General features: G+C 40.3%; 1 protein-coding gene across 4 annotated transcripts in view; it reads right to left on the reverse strand.

Annotated features, from left to right (window-relative positions):
- Positions 1-13,001: 13,001 nt before the first annotated feature.
- IPCEF1 (interaction protein for cytohesin exchange factors 1) overlaps positions 13,002-19,832 on the reverse strand; it is a 48,147-nt gene continuing 41,316 nt past the window's right edge. For all 4 annotated transcript variants that reach the window (XM_064649198.1, XM_064649196.1, XM_064649200.1 and 1 more), the window contains one exon: positions 13,002-18,021. In XM_064649198.1, the coding sequence (XP_064505268.1) occupies positions 17,821-18,021 (201 nt within the window). In that variant the 3' untranslated portion in view covers positions 13,002-17,820. The remainder of the gene's footprint in view (positions 18,022-19,832) is intronic.

Below are 19,832 nucleotides of genomic sequence, written 5' to 3' on the forward strand. Positions count from 1 at the left end.
AATCAGTATTTTTTCTCTACTTAGAATGGAATGAAGTACACAGGCAAAATATTGTGGCTTGCCAACAGACAGTCAAATATTTTTAAAGATTTTCTGATTCTGTTGTCCAACAATTAATTGAGCAAGCTGACTGTAATTATTTCTGGCAGTATTAATGTTTTAGCCTTGATGGTTTAAGGATATGAGGAAACAAATTTTATTAACAGAGCATTAGCAAAAAATAAGAAAAAGTCGTTGTTTTTTTTTATTTTTCCCAGAAGGCTTGAATGTTCATTGGTAGTGCTTTACAGTAAGTAGGATATTATTACATAATTTCTGTGTCTGCATTGCAAAGCTTTAATAAAAGTGTGTGTGTTTCTTTTATATTTGCAACATACTGTATTGAACTATATGCTGATTAACATGTTATGCCATATATTAGTAGTTTAGCTTTAAAAAATGCCGTGTGATCAACCAATATGAACACAACTACCTTGGAGGTTCTCAGGTTAATTACCCACCTGCCTTAAAGAATATGTGGTAGTTTTCATTTAAAAGAGGGGAAATCCCAATAGTTCAGTATTTTAAAAATATTTTCAAAAGATTCCGGGTAGTATTTGGGTTTGTCCCTCCTGTGCTGAGAACTCGCTGTAGATACTCAGCTCCAGGAGAAGGCCAGCACGGGAGCCTATCTCTGTTAAGAGAAAGACTGGGTGAGCAGAGGAAGACTTTCCCTTTTCAGCTTCTGGCAGATGGAGGCTTCTCAGGCTCTTACCTATTAAACAGCATGGGCACATTCCCAGGCACTGAGACAAGCTTGCCTGTACTTCTAATCCCAGCGGCAGGGTACAGCCTGGCATTATTGCCTGGCTCCCTGCTGACCTGTATGCTCCTAGACAATTTTGGAGGCAAAAAGGAATTTACTAGCTTAAAGGCAAGCTGTTTTGTCCCAGTGGGTTTCAGAGTCTTGACAGCGTAACCAGGCACATTTTCTCTATTGTTCCAGAAGTATTCATAATTTAAAAAGACTTGGTTGAATTTTTCTTTATGGGGTGACTGAAAGAATTCCTGAATCTATAAACTGATAGAAGTTGTTACCTAAAACATGCTCTAGCAAGGAGTCCCATGGTTGTGCTGAAATATTCCTGTTTTGTTTCTTCTAAAAGTTCTGCCAGATATTTTAGTTGGGCATAATTATTTCTTATATTTGGGGGGGGTAGGGGGATGGTAAAGAGGGGAAGTGAATAATGGTCATTTAGTATGACATTTTAACAAGATGATATCAATAGGACTATTCAGTAAAGAATAATCCTGACTATTTTTCTTCTCTTCTTCATACCAGTCATGTTTTTACAGATTTTATTGTATAACTCCTCAGTTTTTTATTTCCTAGCATGCTAATTGGTATTTTGAACATTCTTGAGCATGCATGTTTTAAAGGGATTACCCACAATGACTCTTAAGATCTTTTGCCTGATCAATAACATCTCATTTATTACCCATGTGGTACATATGTGGTTGGGATTTTTTTTCTCCACAGGCACACATTTTTTTGTATATGTATCAACTTGGCATGCCATCTGTCACTTGATTGACCAGTCACTTAGGAGTTCTTTGTGATATATGGCCTAGCTTTTACTATATTAAATAACTATGTGTTTTTATAAGCATTGTTATTTCACTGCATACCCGTCTTAACATGGGACAGCAACTTTCTGGAAAATCACTGGAAACTTCCCTTCCACTTATTATTTATTCCTACTGTTCATTTCTGACCTTTCATTCAGTTATTAATTAATGAAGGATTTGTTTTCTTTTATGTCATTATAGATTAGTTTCTTTAAAAGGCTTTGGTGAGGTACAGCGTCCAGCAGATTTTTCACAACTGGTGCACACCGTGTCTCAGCTGGTTCACTTTTTCCACATTCTCACCTGCTCCTCCAATGACCTCTGAAATTCTTAGTCAGTTCTTCATTCTGTCATACTTGCCACCTGTCTATCCATTCTGCTCTTCCACCTACCTGGCTTACTGAAAAATCAGTCTCTTCTTTTTTTAGAAAGGCTGCCACTAATTTTGATTTGGGGTTGGGTGGCATTCTCAGATTAGGTGACAACTAACACTTGGACTAGAGTTAGCCCATGTGATGACCTTTGCTGTTTAGTCTCTGCCCACCCTAGATATTAGTGCCCTAATAGACGTTTTTGTCCGTAATAGCCTTAATTTGGTGTTTCTTTCTAGATCCAGCACTACTGCAGGGTCATCAGCCCTTAGTTACATGAGTTAGTCCTAAGTAGACAGAGACTGAATGCTTCTTCAAAGACCATAAATATTCCTCTAAGCTTTTATTGCAGTTCCAGTGTTTTACCACCCTCATTGTAAAAAATTACTTCCATATATCCAGTCCAAACTAAAACCAGTCTACCATCTCTTAGTTTAAATCCATTATCCCTTGTCTTATCACAGTAGGCCCTGCTAAAAAGATTGTCCTGTCTTTCTTATAGGCCTCCTTCAAGTACTGGATAGCTGCTATAATCCAGGCTAAACAGCTCCAGCTCTCTCAACCTGTCTTCCTAGGAGTGGCGCTCCAGCCCTCTGATCATTGTCATGGCTTCCTCTGGACTCTCTCCAACAGGTCAATATCTTTTCTATTCTGATGATCCCAGATCTGGATGCAGTGTTCCAGGTGGGGTCTCACAAGAGCAGAGTAGAGGGGCGGAATCATCTCCCTCGACCTCTGGCCACACTGCTTTTGATGCAGCCCAGTTGGCTCATGTCCAGCTTTTCAGCCACCAGCACCTCAAGTCTTTTTCAGCAGGGCTGCTCTCAATCCATTCATCCCCCAGTCTGATGGGTTGCCCCAACACATGTGCAGGATGTTGCACTTGGCCTTGTCGAACTTCATGAAATTCCTAGGGTCCCATGTCCCACTTCAAACTTGTCCAGGTCTTTCTGGATGGCATCCCGTCCTTCAGGTTGTCAATGTACCACTCAGCTCTGTGTCCTCCACAAGCTTGCTGTGGGTGCACTCAGTCCCACTGTCCATGCGTGTGATGAAAACATTAAATAGCACAGATTCCAGTACGGACCGCTGAAGGAAACCATTTGTCACTGATGTCAGCTGGACATGAAGCCTTAGACCACTAGTCTTTGGATGTGACTGTCCAACCAATTTCTCATCTACTGAGCTGTCCACCCGTCAAATCTATATCTGCCCAATGTAGAGAGAAAGATATTGTGAGGGACCATGTCAAAGGCCTTACAGAAGTCCAGATAGATGACATTTGAGGCCCTTCTCTGGTCTTGGCAACTACATCAGCCAATTTCCTACTTTCAGGAGGCTATGTGTAAGGGAAGAGGGAAGTTGAAGAGGTTTCCTGCTTAAATGTCCTCTCTGACAAGAGGTGTTTCATCCCAGAGTTGAAAATTTTCCACTGCAGATACAGATCCCATGAACTCAATTCTCCTTGTGTGATTTTGTCTCTCCTGAAGTGAGAATACAGCTGAGTGCAACTGCAGATGCCTTAGCAGAAGAAATACACAGCTGAGCTGGCTTTGAGCTGGCTTATGCCGGTTCACTCAGCTAACAAAAGGAGGAGTGAGCTCAACAGCTGAACTCTCTGTCTTTTTGGCTTTATTGTTATTCAAGACAAGGCAGCATGAGTAGGCTTACCTGTGCTACAGGCATATGACTCTCCTTTTGAATAATGGAAGGTTACTGTAAAAATCTACATCAGGCCTTTCCACATCTCCAAATTAACAAAAAAGTAGGGCACTAATGGCACTAATTAACACAAAGTTTTCATAAGGATTGAGGTAATCAGGAAAAACTCTGGAGATCAACTATGTGCCATCTGCAGTGGTGAAAATATTACTTTGGTGGCCTCAGGGGGGTCCTTGCCCCAGCATGGGTTGCCTGCAGACACAGTCCCTTGGTGTCTCTGTCCTTCTTGCTACTTATTTTTTACTGGTTTTGGTGGTGGTTTTTTTTTTTTTTTTTTTTTTTTTTACTAAAAACGGTTTCTATATAGGGTCAGTCTTTTGCCAAATTTACACAAAAAAAATTAGCTGTGATTTTTCCAAAGACCATTCAGTAATTTTCTCCAGTGACTTACTTCTGAGATACTTAATTTTCTCAAAACTATGTTTTTTAAGATCACGTTCTCTTGAAGGCCTTTTCCTACAAACAAACTGAAAGGCCTTCTTTCAGTTTTTGCTTTCTATCAAACATTTTCTTTATCATGTAGGATCAAAGTGATAACTTTTGTTGCAGGACTGTTAGCTGATCAGAAAATATATCATCTAGGAGTTACCAGTACTGAAATCTCCAAACTAAGTGATAAAAGCAACACTTTACCTTCTACTGGTATCCAATTTCTTATTTGACCAGCTGCTGTTTCTCTTGATCTTTTTAAAATTCTCTACTGATTACTGCTTCCATGTATTACATTTTAGCAAATAAAGTGAAGGCACAAGGCACAAGTGTTTGTACTTTCAGATATTTTTGGCTGATTTTTTTACCAGACAAAGGATCACATCCTTTATTCCTTCCCTCCCCCCCCCCCTCTATTTCTAACAAGTAGTATTTTCTTTTGAGTTTTTCGAAGACGCAATATATTTATGAATAAGGTGCAATTTAGTTCAGGATAATCTGAATTCTCTCTCACTGCTTAACAAGTCTGTGAATGTATATATTCAACCTCTAATATTAAATGTTTGCATGGTTTACTGAATAATACAGAGATGATACAGGCTGTTCAAATTTAATTACTTTTTTTAATTACTTCATTGGAATATTTTCTTGTATCTGATGTTCCAGAGAACAGAAGACAAAAGAACAGGGAACAGGCAGGCTCAAGGCATACACCATTCATATGTAAATGATGCATCACTTCGGTGTTTCTGCATATCAGTTTACTGTCAGAGCCTCCTTCTATAAATACCTATTTTATTTTTCTCCTGTAATGCTGTCAGTATGCAGCATCAGAATTCTTTCTTCCCAATGCATTGAGTCAGAGGGATAAATACAGCCTAGTGGATCCAAATGTGATAGCGGGTCTGGTAATGAAGGCAAGAGTCTAATAATTTCTTGCTCTGAAAGATTTACAAATCAAGATTGGTTCCATGTATCATAATGCAATTAGATAAAAAGAGAGAATGGTAGCATCATAACGCTGACTAACATAAAAGTGATCATACAATGTTCATGAGATATTTTTTTTTCAAGAGAAGATCAGATCATATTGAAGCATCCGCTTGTGATGGATCAGAAGTTCATACTTTGACATTAATTCTTGGTAATGGAGAAGATGAGTATCATCACCAGATGAACTCTGAACAGGAGGCCTCCCATCAGTGTTGCTAATAATTATAACCTCCCTCTGTGCTGATGGTCTCTGGCTTAATGCAGTTCATTACAGAGCAACAGAAAACTTATTTTTTTAAGCATTTGATAGAGCATTTATGTTGCCTTTTATACTACCATCATTATCTCTGTAATTTGGATTTTGAATATGAGATAATTGTAAGAAAGTTTTCTTCGCTCCTAAGAAAATCATGGATTAAAGGTGGCAGAGAAACCCCATGTCAATCATATGAAAGCAGGAGAAATAGCAGCAGAATTACTTGTGGACAGTCACACCACCTGTATTTCTATCTGTTGGTTGAGCTGAAGTAGAATCACAGAATTCTGGAATCATTTAGGTTGGAAGAGACCATTAAGATCTTGAATCCAACCATTAACCCAGCACTGCCAAGTCCATCACTAAACCATGTCTCTAAGCATCATACCTACATGTCTTTTAAATACCTCCAGGGATTGGGACTCAATCCCTGGGTGGCCTGTTCCAATGCTTGGCAACCCTTTCCATGAAGAAATTTTTCCTAATATCCAATCTAAACCTCTCCAGGCGCAACTTGAGGTCATTTCCTCTCATCCCATCACTTGTTACCTGGGAAAAGAGACCAACTCTCACGTGGTTATAGCCTCCTTTCAAGTAGTTGTAGAGAGCAATAAGGTCTTCTCTGAGCCTCCTTTTCTCCAGGCTCCTCATAAGACCTGTGCTCCAGTTCCTTCACCAGCTAAAAGTTTTAGTCCCTCTAATAGCAGGGAGTCTTGAAACAGAAAAAGAATTGCAGTCAGCAGGAAGTGAAGCAATGTCCAATTCAGGTAGCTCCCTTGTGAAAATATATGTAGGAGAGACATGTTTTAGACAGAAGTATAGTGAAGGTATATAATGGGATTTCAGATTATTGAATCAAGAATACCTTCCCCTTTTCTTAAAACAAAACATCATACGTTGGGATCATATAGATTTGTAAAAGACTAGCAGAATGCTTTTGTAGAAAGTCTTAACAGAAAGCTTTATCATTTGGTTTTGGCTTTCAGATCTCTGGATTGGTGAATTTGCCTGTAAGGGACGAGCAAAAGACCATCTGAAGAAACCCTTGTGGTGTTTTGGTTTAAAAGTAATAATACGGGTCACTAGTAGCAGTAGATTTTAGGTAACCATGGCAAAACTTCAACAAATTTATTACAGGCCCTAAACAAATATACCTCAATAATAAAATACAGTTTAGAAGTGAGTTAGAAGAAGAAAACAAACAGTATAAGTAAATTTATTGTGCAGGAAAATTCAGTGAGATCAGGATTACCTATATTGGAGTAAAATTTAGGGCAAATTTTGAATACCATGTAGGTGGATATTTCCACAAGCTGTTTTACTAAGGTTTCCCCTTCCCATGCACCCACCCCTTTCCCTTTAACATGCTGCCTCTGCCTTGTAGTTGTTTTACCTTCTGTCTGGTGTAAGTTCAGCAGAACTACTGCTGCTTCTTCTCCAACACAGCAGCAATCTTCTTTCCTGTCCTATTCTTTTCTAGAAATGATTGTTCCTTTTAAGTGCATAGTTTCTAATAATGTATTTGATGGCTGCTACTGGGCTTTTCACAGAGATATCAATAAGAGTGTGAAGAGGACCATCACTTTTTTCGTCTAAGTTTATGATGAAAAGAACAGTGAAATAAAACGTTATATAAAAAGTGTTACAAGGAACAAAATATTGTGTGTGTTCAATAATTTACAGGCTTTAGCACACCTTTCTTCAAGCTCAAGATGTTTTGTTGCAACCAATATCAGCACCTTAGTCTGTGAATCTGTGGGTATAAGCAAATTTATGTGTACTCCAGAAAAGACTGCTGGATTAGAAGTGATTAATTGGAGCAATACACAATAAATGTCTGTCTTTCATCTTTAGCCATACTACTTTCCTATTCCTCACTAATGTAGCACTTAGGAATTTAGCCTGATATTGCAACTACAAATTACTCCAAAACTTTCACTGAACCAACAGAGAAAAAATATATTCTGTTTCTTCAGCTAATGCAAAAGGTGAGTTTGGTGCCATGGAATTGATATGATGCAACATTAAAAACTGAATATGAGTTTGTGTATAGTTACTGTGCTGATCCTTGCTATAAAATTTGACAGAGAAAGCAGGAGTAAGAAATGGTTGCAAAGATCCTTGATCAAAGAAAGCCCTATGTCCTGCCCTTAACCCAATGAATCATTTTACTGTGGGACTTTGGAAGGCTGCAGATGACATGATGTCTCAGAGATAGCGATGTTTTGCTAGTTGGCTGTGCGGTGTCCCTGCAGCTTCCCTTGAATCATAAACAGAATTTATCACTGTTTCCTATCCAGGAGGTAGGTAGTACATCAGGGAAGGTGTAAATCTGTATGGTAGGGTTTCATCTCTTTGAAACCAGCAAAATCATTGGAAGATAGAAGGCAGTAGAAACTGAATTGTGAACATTGCCAAAAGTAGCATCATGGTTCAGGCCACGCTCCAAAGTTCAGGCCCAGAGTGCCAACCTGTTGCAGCTGCCTACTACATACAAACACGTCTTTGGGAACTGAACCTACTGTGGTTTCTCTCATGTTACCTTCCCATCCTTTCTTGACACCAAGACATGTTTTACTATGTCTAGATGCTCTGCTTCCCTTGTCAGATGGTGTCTATGAAACACATGGAACTTGGGAACTGAGGCAGTTTTGCATCACCTTTTTTCGCTCTGTGGGATCCTCTTGCCTTGTGTCATTAAGCTAGTTCCAGGTGTCAGCTGATGTGCTGCCCAGTCCTGCCTGGGCTATGGCCCAACCAGCTTGCCATGCAATTCTCCAGAGCAGTCGTGCTCCTACACCACTAAATACCTTACTGCATCTGAACTTTATTTCCAGGGGTTACTTCACATGCCAATTTTTGTATGAACAGTGCTGTCACACAAACTGCCTTCATCATTCCTCTGATTCCTCATGGGACAGGCTTCCTTCCTCTCTTTAATGAGTGAAATTCCCACATCCTCTTTTCAAGACATAATTTGTGTCACTGTCTCCAAAGTGCTGAGCTTTGTGTGCTGTCTCAGTCCTAAGACTCTCATCTGCTTCTTCCAAATAATATTAGCACCATAAGTCATTATTTTTCTGGTGTTAGAAAATACATTTCAGAAAAACAGTCACCCAAATTGCCTCAACTTGTCATCAGCAAGATGAATAGAATAAATTATTTCCCAGAAAACAAATTATGCTCATGATGAAATATCACATCTATCTGGAAAGGTAGTGTATGTGTTCTACAACAGTATGAAATCTTATTTAGGACTCCTCCTGGCATTTGTAGAGCAAAATTTCCAAATTTCACAGGAAAGGACATCGCTGTCAGGATCATCTTCATTGCTACTGTAATTTATGAATTTAAGTGCTAGTCAACATGAACTGAATTTACTGTCTGTAATAAAAATAAGACTTAGTAAAACACACCTTGGAAACATACCTTCTATTTCAATGACAGGAATCCAAGAGCACAGGTAGGCCTGTCAGTTACCAAGACATGGCTGCCATTGCAAGGGCTGAGGACATTGGAGGTGCCTCTGACTTTTCAGATCTTTTCCTGCAGCACACCATGATGGTGGCTTTGGGGTTTTACCAGACTTGAGCAGAACATTTCACAAGTGACAGAAACACACTATGGTCCTAAAATGCAGCATGGGGGCATTTTCCACAAAACAATCTATGACCTTTCAGCCCTTATCTTTTAGGGTGCTCTGCAAAACAGCTTTCATAAGTTGCTGGATGAGATTTCTGGAAGTTAAATAACCAACTACTAAAAATCATCCCCTCTGAGACTTCTCTTGTATGGCTGATTGTAGGTTTACACTGATCTCATGCCACTCATTTTCCCATAGGCAATAATTACCCCTTACCCACTCTCACCCCCCCTCCCAAACCCTCTCTGATTTATCATCTCTCCTCTCTTTGTGCCTGCCTTCCCTTGCTCTTCCTCACAGAGCATCTTTATCCCCAGACTGAGCTTGGTTTCATGTTACTGCTTCTGTTTCAGGTCTGGAGCGGGGTTGGTGTGCCAGACAGCATCTCCATTTTTCCACCTGCAGCAAATGCTGTCACCTCACTGCAAAACATGTTCAAATATGGACTGAGACCATCACACCCACAGCAGTAACACTATTACTTCCCCTCTCACATACAAACCTGTGATTTTCCTTGCTTGCTGTCTCACCAGCAGCCAGTAGGCTGTGCTGAGGGATCAGTTTTCTCCATCAGAAACATACTGAGACATTTGCAGAAGCTGTGTTTTCCCATCGGCAGTACACGAACTTGTTTGTCTGCCCAAGACAGTCACCACTCTGCAAGAAGTGGAAAGAGGAGAGATACGTTTCACCATTAAAAATAACAGAGCAGTTTGTCACCATACACAGTATTCCATGTACTGCCACGGTTTCTGTCAGACAATTTTAAATATCCCCTACTGACAACTAGGATATTTCTTGAACACAGGAAGATAGTACAGGAACTTTCTTACTGAGAGTAGGTACTTTCCTCCAGCAATAAGAAACAAGACACAGTAATATAAGAAGAATGACGACTGAGCCATTCCAAAATATGCAGTGATGAGATAGGGTCACATGCCAGGAATCATGCCTTTGTCCTCTGTGTTGCCAGTGAACATGCTGACCCCAAGCTCATAAGGGAATGTCAGGAAGCCCAGTGAAGCTCAGCAGTTTTTTTAAGCAGACAAAAGTCAAATGTCCAAATCATGATGAACAACTCATTTCTATTCTTATAAAACTTTGGAATCATTTATGTGTTGTACCACCACAAGAGGGTGTAAAACAAGAGTCAGCCCAACCCAAGGTGCAGTGTCATGGTGGACGTATGGTGCCCCGGCCCCCACCACTGCCTCTCTCCGGTCAGCATTCCGGCAGCAAGTGTGCCAGGAAGGATCCTAAGGAAACATATCATTGGGAAGTTTGTACAGAGTTTGGCTTTCAGGCCCAGAAACAAAATGTTTGGCCATGCATTAGGCACAGAAAGCAAGAGCACAGGCTGAGATCACATGAAAACTGCTGTCTCAGGTTGTCTTCACAATTCCCTGTGTTGCAGGGGGAAAAAGGGGAAATCACTGCTTGGTGAAAGGAAAGGTAAAACTTTGTGGGAAATTGAGTCAGGGAAAAAGGAAAAAGTCACCCTCTTCCCTCCCACTTACTCAGCTCTTCTTCCTTCTGCTTCTGCCTACACAATCCAGCTGCCTTCCTTGTGAGGACTCTGTCAGGCATTGAACCTCTCCATAAGGCAATTTTATTCATCATCACCGCAGATGAGTATCCAGCTTGCTGTGTCTGTTCCCTGCTGCGTGACTCAGCTGAGCTGACAGAGGTGCCAAATGACAAGCAGATTAGCCCTAGGCAAGCAGTGGGAGCATGTAAGAGATTCATAGAATCATAGATTGAGGGAACAGAGAGGACAGGGACATTCTTCCTTCAGAGAAGAAAGAGCAGCTGAGCTCTTAGGACAAGCTCATTTCCTAGGAAACACATCTTCATGGTACTGCTACCTGGCTGGCCTATCCAGCTACACTGAAAACCTTGGGAGGTCCCAAATCTCTTTTAATTGAGCTAAATTCTCTGTGAGCTAAAAATAATTCAGGAACATCCCTTCCAGTCAGAGGAGACCAACTTTTCTTAAGGGTGATTACAATAACCAATTAAAGAGAGTTAACTAATTTAACAGCAGTTTCAAAAATTGCATTGCCAACTAGTGGAAGGCATTCCTCAGTCAAACGATTCACTGTCTCTTCCTGGTTCCAGATTATACAATTTAATAGTAATATTATTTTTTTTAAGAACCAGCAAAACCTTATTTTATTATATAGCAGTAAACTCAAAAATCTGCAGTGAAAAGAAAAAAAAAGGCTGAGGAAAATATTCTCTCATTTCAGTGTTTAATTGACAAGTGCAAACATAAGGCTCTCATTCTGCAAGATGTGTGTGTTATTCCATGAAAATCAATTCGCATGTGTGGGCAACAAGCAGTAAAAAGGCAGCGCTGAGTGCAAACATTGTGCTGTGAATTTTAAACCAGTGAAGAAAAAAAATAGCAGGTAAAATACCGAATTGGGATTCCATATACCTTCATGGTGCTGCGGGTGCTGCCCCTGCCTAACAGATATCCTTGCAAATATTCCTCTGTGGATGGCTTTTCCTCTCTACATGGAGGGTAATGGAATAGGCACACTCATACTTCCTTTCGGCCAATTCTCATCACTGAAAGCTTTGCACAAGAGCACTGCTATTAGTATGCCATTTCACCAGGTGAGTAATTTTCCTAAACAGTCATAAATAAGGTGACTTACCTGAATCTTTGCTAGAGCAGTGCTAGTTTCTTTTCACATGAGAGCAAGAGATGTGTTTTCATATCCTTTTTTATTTTTGTGTGGGAGAAGGTAAAACTGCCATAAGCGGCTTCAACTGTCAGAATAATTTGGGTAAGTCCTAAGGCATCTAGGACACAGGGATTGGTTACTAAGCTATGGTATGATGACACAAGCTGTTTCCTTGTAGAAATGCTGTATACCTGCATCCTCAAAATGAACCAGATGGGGTGCATAAGCCTCAGACACTGGTAGCTACAATGCTTTCCCAAAGAAATGGATTTTCTGTGTTATAGGCTGAGTCATCTAAAATCAATCATTTTGAGATCATACATCAAGGCTGCTGAACTATCAATGAATTACATGCATATGTCATTTTTAACTTACTGCCAGCTTATAAACCATTCCCTTTGCATTTTTACCAAGAGGAAATAAATTAGAAAAATATTTTTTTTCCAGAGCAGACAGGTGTTGGAACTTCTCCCATGGCAAATTTCAAGGAATGTGGTACTCTCTTCAACACCTTACCATCTTTTGTCAGTGTTGAAATGCTCAGCTTTTGGCAAGCTTAGCTCCTATTACCCATATGCAGAGACGAGAATTTCAGCCTGATCTTAGCTCAGAGCTTTTCTATGCTACTTTTCCTTTTTTCACATCAATTTTTGTTTCAGTTCATAATGAAGCCAGTTTTTAAAAAATGCAAGAGTACTGCAACTTGAAGCAAAACAAAATGGTATAAATCTTCAAGTGTCAAGGAAATGCTAACTAACATCTTAAAATGTCTGCTGCTTTGTAATGCCACACACAAAACAGGAAATTCCACTTTGGCTCTACTACTGTAAGAAAACCACTCTGGCTTCCTGTTAACAGAAAGACATGTTTCATATAAATGAAGTAAGCCCAGGCCCTCGTTACAGTTGGTTACTTTTGTATGACTGAACAAGCAAAAGACCAAAAAAAAAGCCCAAACCCCAAACCCCAACCACAAAACAAGGAGTTCCTCACATAGAATTATGCTTACATGGACTCCTTTGCTACTTGAAGAGTTAAAAAACCCCAAATTTTCATATTAAATCTGTAATAGACCTGTAAGCTTACAGGTTGACACAATAGGCGCAGCATGCCTATAGTTTTTCCAAGATAGAAATAATTTTAAATGCTGAATATCTAGAGAGTTTTAAATCAAATACTACACTTTTTCTTCTCCTCCCTCTTTTGCTGTCTCAAAACAGCCCTTTCTCTCCATTCAAGGGCTTCCTCCAAAATTAAGATTATTTGCAAAAAAAAGAAAAGTAGCATATTATTTATTCCTATTTATTCCTGTACCAGGTAAAACTCCAGTATTGATTAAATCATCAGAACTAGATGCAGAAATGATTCATAATTCCTACATGAAATCTCTCCCATCATAAGAGAAAAGGAAAGGAAATATGTATGATCCCACTTCATTCTGGTAGCTCCTGAGATCTACACCACCAAAAGAGAGAGATTCAATTTCCAAAAAAGCTACCAGAGATAGGCTGCAGAAACAGTTGCAATTAGATATTCTTATCAGTAATTCAAAACATTGCATTGCACCAATACCAAAAGGCTTTACTGACAGAGAAATGATTGTGCATGTGTACACATCCACACACACATACTTTCTCCTGGAAAAGTACAAAAAACAAGTCCTGTGAGGCAGATGGTTAAAGAATTCTGGACATTCACATACTAGGGATGCACAGCTCCCTACACTATGAGTCAATAGTGCAGGTCTTCCAAATCCAGCCTGACAAATACCAATTACTCCAAGCATCACTGAGCAGAGCATGGAGTAGTCCAAATTTCTCTTGCTGAGGTGGGGCCCCGCTGCTTCCACTGGCTGTAGCTGTCAGTTTGTGCACGTTTCTATCTCTGATTGTGCCTTTCACGCTGTTGCGCAGCCCCTTGTGATGAACCCAACAATAGGTGAAAACTGTCATAATAATTAGCAATGCTAGAAAATTAATCCTGTTTTACTGCAATTTTCACTTCACGTTTTCCATGCTTTCCATTTGTTTTGGGTCTAAATAGTAGTTGGAGAGAATGGAGTTAAGCTTCCAGCACTGTACTTGCATAAAACTCATACATTCTTTTTCTTGAACACAGGAATTTGTTAAAAATAATAACTGGATTAAAGTAAGCCCATTCAAGACTTTTCTGTTCTTTTCTAAGAGGGAGATACAGCACATTCTCAGCAGTTCTCCACAACCTTGATAGTTCAACAATAAGTATCTACTGACCATCTGAAAGACAGTAATTTAAAAGCTATTTTAGGCTACGTGATCTGTCAGAACCAATAGTAGAGTTTGGGCAGTCCAAGGACATTTGTCTATCTCTGTATTTGGAAAGCTGTTTTGTATATGCTTATACAAGCACAGTGTGAAAAGAGCCAACACGACATGTACAGGCCACAGAGTGTTTTTCCTTTGTATACTGCAAATCTACTTCAGCAAATCGAGTTGACTAGGACTTTGCTCAGAACTGCAAGGCACTGACTTGTCTGGCCCACCTCAACAAGCCACTTAAGCATGTGCTTGTTTTCTAGACCTAAGTGAAGATGCTTTGAAGAAAAATAGTGTTTACATGTTTCGTTTCATGAGAAACTCGCACGCATGATAGAAAATGTACATGTAATTTGACCTCCAATATTTATCAGTTACTCAGTACCAGGTAGTTACAAGTGAGATGGACCAAGCAGATTAATCCCTACACTCCTAATTTTCAGTGTGCTCTCAGCAGTTAATTGACATCATGTCAATATGAATGGTGAAAGATTAAAACAAACAAACAAACAAAAATTAACAAAAAAACCCCCAACTTTAAAATGGGCACAGTATTTAAGATGCAATTACTCTAAACCAAATTGCACCGGGTATTAAGCTTGCTTAATGTCTGTCAACTTCTAGTTAGAATTAGTGAAGTGAGGAAATCACCACTCATATGACGATTTCCTGAAAACAATAGTTTTTTAACCATACAGGGTTTTGTATCTTCTTCCCATTTTAGTAATTGTCACCTACTTCCAGGTCTCAGCTAACATTTGTTCCCCACTAGCAGACCAATCCCAATTATTATGTCCTGACCCAATATCAGTCCTTAGCCTCAAACTCCAAAACCCCTTTATACCTGAGGCAGGGATGCTATACCAAACATAGGCCTGCTTCTACATTCAACCCATTTCCCTGATCCTCTTCCACTAAACCCACTATCAAAGGAGTCTACAACCTTCCCTCAGTTTCCCCTTTCTTATAGTTTGCAGTCTGCTCCTCAGTTTTCACACTCAACATAGCCTTAGCTGCCATTTTTTTATGCACTGAGACATAATTCCATGTCTCTATTTTAATAGAAAAGCTAGTGAGTATTAAAAATGCAGTATCAACAATTGAACTAATCACTACATAGATGGAAAAGATTTCACATGTTCTCACTAGCACTATTAATTTTTGTTTTCTCAGTCAAGCTGTGATAAAACATACAATGTATAAAGACAGGTGACAATGGCTGCATCTCTATAGTGTACTTTGTTTTAAAAGATAAATTGTATTGAAAGCTAATGACAAAGAATATCTTTATAAAATAGCCAACAGAAGATTGTCACAGTTCCTGTAGTGGCATTTGAGAATGGTGGGCTGTAGCAGGTTGACCCTGGCCAGATGCCAAGTACCCACTAAAGCCACTCTCTCTCTGCAACTGGACAGAGGAGAGAGAAAAAAAAACAGCTAAGGATTCATGAGTTAACAGCTGAGAGAGGTCAGTTACTGATTACCTTCATGGGCAAAACAGACTCAAAATGGGGGTAGTACTTAAATTTATTACTAACAGGATAAGAGCCTAAGAGTGAGAAATAAAACAATCTTAAAAACTCCTTCCCCCCATCCCTCTTCCTTCCATGTTCTCCCTCCTCCCCTCCCAGTGGTGCAGGGGGACGGGGAATGGGGATAGCAGTCAGTTGTTGTTTCTGCCACTGCTCAGAGAGAGGAGTCCTTCCCCTGCTCCCATGGGGTCCCTCTCACGAGAGACAGTTCTTGATGGACCTCTCCAGCGTGAGTCCATCCCACAGCCAACAGTTCTTCCCAAACTGCTGTCCCGTCGGTCACTCCTCCGTGGGGTGCAGTCCTTCACAAATGAGCTGTACCAATGTGGGTCCCCAACAGGGGCCATAAGTCCTATCCGGGAAAAACCTGCTCCAGTGTGGGCTTCCCTCTCCACGGGCTGCAGGTCTCCTGCAGGACCCCGCTCCATCCTGGGCCTTCCACGAGGTCACAGCCTCCTTCATGCATCCGCCTGCTCCAGCACGGGCTCCTCCATGGGCTGCAGGTGGGTCTCTGCACCCCGATGGTCCTCCATGGGCTGCAGGGGCACAGCTGCTCCACCATGATCTGCACCACAGGCTGCAGGGGCCACAGCTCCAGCACCCGGAGAACCTCCTGCTCCTTGTTCTGCACTGACCTCGGTGTCTACCTTGGTGTTCTCATGTTCTCACTCTGCTTTTCCTGGCTGGAACTCTTTCTGCTCATTACTTTTCTGTTCTTAAATATGTTATCACAGAGGCATTACTATTACTCCTGATTGGCTTGGCCTTGGCCAGCAGCAGGAAGCCTGTCCTCGAGCTGGCTGGCATTGGCTCTGCCAGATAGGGGAAGCTTCTGGCAGCTTCTAACAGAAGCCATCCCTGTAGCACCCCCCCTCCCCTCCCCGGCTACCAAAATCCAGCCACAGAAACCCACTACATGGGCTAATTCTAGCTTTTCAAAATTCAGCACTCTGCAAAATTCCTCATACTTGCACACCTGCAGAAGGTGGGAAGAATAAAAACCTAAACCTTATACTGAGGACAATGAAGCCAAAAAAATGTGATCCTGCAGCAAAACCTCTAATTTTTGTTTCCCCAAAGAGAAATCCTGAAACTTTCTAGAAAACTTCTTTTCTGGCCATAAGTTGCACATATTTTCTTCATCTAAAACTCAAAGTCAGAAAATCAGAAGAAAAAGTTAAATCAGATGTCTCAAGGTAGTCTCAGTTGTAGAACCATTACTGTGATTTATAATGGAACAAAAAACAAAGAGGCATTTGAAGTCAACCTATACACACTTGCATGTGGGTGGGTTTGGTCCATGCGTGCCTATTTATATTAGGAAATTAAGTATATATAAATATATAAATAAAACATATATATAGTACAGTCACATTCACATAAGCCATAAAATTACATATATTTACAAAAATATTTGCAGCTTTGTTTTATACATTCAGGTCCACATTAGGAATTTAGTTATTTAGCTTCTGCCTCGTGAACTTGATCACCTTCCCAAGTAAGACTCTGGGATAAACTTGTACCTTATATATTCCCAATTGTCAAAAATAAGAAAGAGGAAAAGAATCTTCCAAGGAATTCTGTCAAGTTCATAAGAAAAGTTGAAACTTGTCTCACTGAAGAGTAAGTTACCCGTTAGCAAAAATTAAGAGACCTTTTCTTCATGTAGAAAGACAGTGCCTTGGCCTGGACCACAAATAAGTTTGAAACTCAAAGAACATCAGTCAAGGCCCAAACTGGGTGCCTGGTGGCTGTCTGTTGTATAAACTCATGCGTAATTACTATTCTATTTGTCTCAGTTTAAACTGGTATGTTGATGAAAGTGAATGAATGAAGATACGAAAATGCATATATCAGGTCACCTTAGAGGGTAAAAAGGCAGAGCAGACTACATCCTGTTGGTATTGGTTTAGCTTCATTTAAAGGTAAGTCACATGGTTAAAGCAATCCCAAGGATCTCACATTTATATGGGACATATTACACAGTTCTGTGATTTCCGGGAACTGGACATCCATAATTTTCTTCTCCAAAGACTGAAAAACATTTCTTCACTGCTTCATTAGTCTTCTTAGATATGCAGCCCAGATGATTCAGGCATGCATTTTTGGGGCATTTGCTCTTTTGGAATGAAATGAGTTTTGCAAGAGAAATCGAAAATCTGGAGAAGGGGTTGTTTTTCTTCTGAAGAACACTTGCAAAAAACAAACCTTAAGATACAGCAGATTAAAGTCCCTGTACATGAAGACCCATGGAGAAAGATTTTGCCATGAACCATTGATCATATTGCACTTTCAGTGATTAGCTGTGGAGTCATCTCTTGCTCCTCACCATTCTCTGTGGACACATTCAGGATCTCCTGTTGCTGATAAATATCTTGGACCAACATGATGTTTGTGCTCCTCCATTCTCTGTACTTCAGTGCTGTCAACTTCGGGTCCTCTAGCAACTGGTTAATTGTGGCCAAGTCATGTTCCTTACACTAGGAAGAAAACAAGTGGTTATTTCCCACAGAAACTGTCAAGCTCATTGTCCATAACAAAAACAGTCTGGGAACATTAAAGAACCATGTCACAAAGAGATGGCAAATTATCCATCCTCCTGGAAGCTTGTTCTCATTTTTAAAAGCATAGGTCATCAAAGTTAAGTCTGCTGGAAAAAATCCATCCCAGTTGAAAGCAAGTTATGATTTCATCTAGATTTTTTTATAGGATTCTTAGCAAAACTTCACGAGGGAAGATTCATGTGAAAATTACACATTGTTATGCTGTCTCACAAGTTAGTACTCGCTAAAACTAGACACAACAACATTTATTTCTGTAAGTCAAACCAATTCTCACTTTCTCAAAAAATACTTACTCCATAGCCACACTATAAATGTCTTTTCTCTGGGAGCTAGACTGAATATAATTTTGGATATGATTTGTGCACTGGCAGTAGAGTGGCTAGAGCACGTGTGGCTGCCATCTCCCACCAGCTAATAAATCTACCACCACTAATAAATCTGGTGTGTACTTTTAAGCAAGAACAGCTCAGACCACACCTCAGAACCAGGCACCCTGGTTCTCTTGCAAGACATAAGCAGTCACTGATATAGGGATACTGAGACACTGTATGTCACAGAATTACAAAATGGTTGAGCTTGGAATGAACCTCTGGAACTCATTTCGTCTAACCCCCTTCCTCAAGCAGCACCACCTACAGCAGGTTGCCTAGGACCATGTCCAGATGACTTTTGAATACTCCAGATGACTTTTGAATACATCCAAAGATGGAGACTCAACAGCCTCTCTGGACAGCCTGTGTCAGTGCTTGGTCAGCCTCACAGAAAACAGGGTTTCTTGATACCCAGAGGAAACCTCCTGTGCTTCAGTTTGAACCCATCATTTCTGGTACTGCCACTGGGCACCACTGAAAATAGCCTGGCTATGTCTTCATTACACCCCCTCTTCACATATTGATGTTCATTGGTGTCATCACATGCTGTGACATTATGAACCACTTTGCTTTTCCAGCCCTTTCGGCCTATCCATGCAGGACAGAGAAGCCCACAGGATAGAGAAACCCTAGTTAGCAGCTATAATTTCTTCATGAAGGCACCATGCTGCAATAACAAACCTTAACTGCTTTTTCCTGGCTCCATCCCTCCAGTCTGTGTGTGAAAGCAATGGAATAGTTCTAACCATCTTCTGCTGCCACCAGTTCATCACACCTGGGGACACTCTGTGCTGGTGGCTGCCTTGAAAACAACCTGAAAATACTCCCACACATTTATTTCACTTCCTAGTAGTAGAAATCAGCTGTTTATACATCCATATTGCACTATTGCTGTCATGAACTTTCAACTGCTCTAATCTCTGTGATGGCTTAGCTGCTTTATAAACACAAAAGCTTGTTCAGCTGTTCAGTGCCAGCCCTTATAAGAGGACTGCTGGCATTGATGCAGAGGAATGTGCAGTTAGCCTAAGAGAAGAAGAGTGGAGATAAGGAAGGAGAAGGGAGAGAAGAGTATTTACACTGGACAAACTTGGTGGCAATAAGTCATACCATGGAATTTTTCCTGTAGCACTAAATCTATTTCCCACATTCACTATGACTGTGATGCATTTGCACATAGCTTCCCTCTCTTCCAAAGTATCCAAAGCATGTTTTGTTAATGATATATTGTGGCAGCAACATTAATCTGTTGTTAAAGATGTGGAGTCAAAGGTCAAAAATTAAAATTGCAGAGAAACTTGCGTAAGTCACTTTTCAAACTAATAGGGTTTTAATTTAAGCAGAGTACATATGGAA

Source organism: Pseudopipra pipra, chromosome 3 (genome assembly GCF_036250125.1).
Source record: "Pseudopipra pipra isolate bDixPip1 chromosome 3, bDixPip1.hap1, whole genome shotgun sequence".
NCBI classification, from domain to species: domain Eukaryota; kingdom Metazoa; phylum Chordata; class Aves; order Passeriformes; family Pipridae; genus Pseudopipra; species Pseudopipra pipra.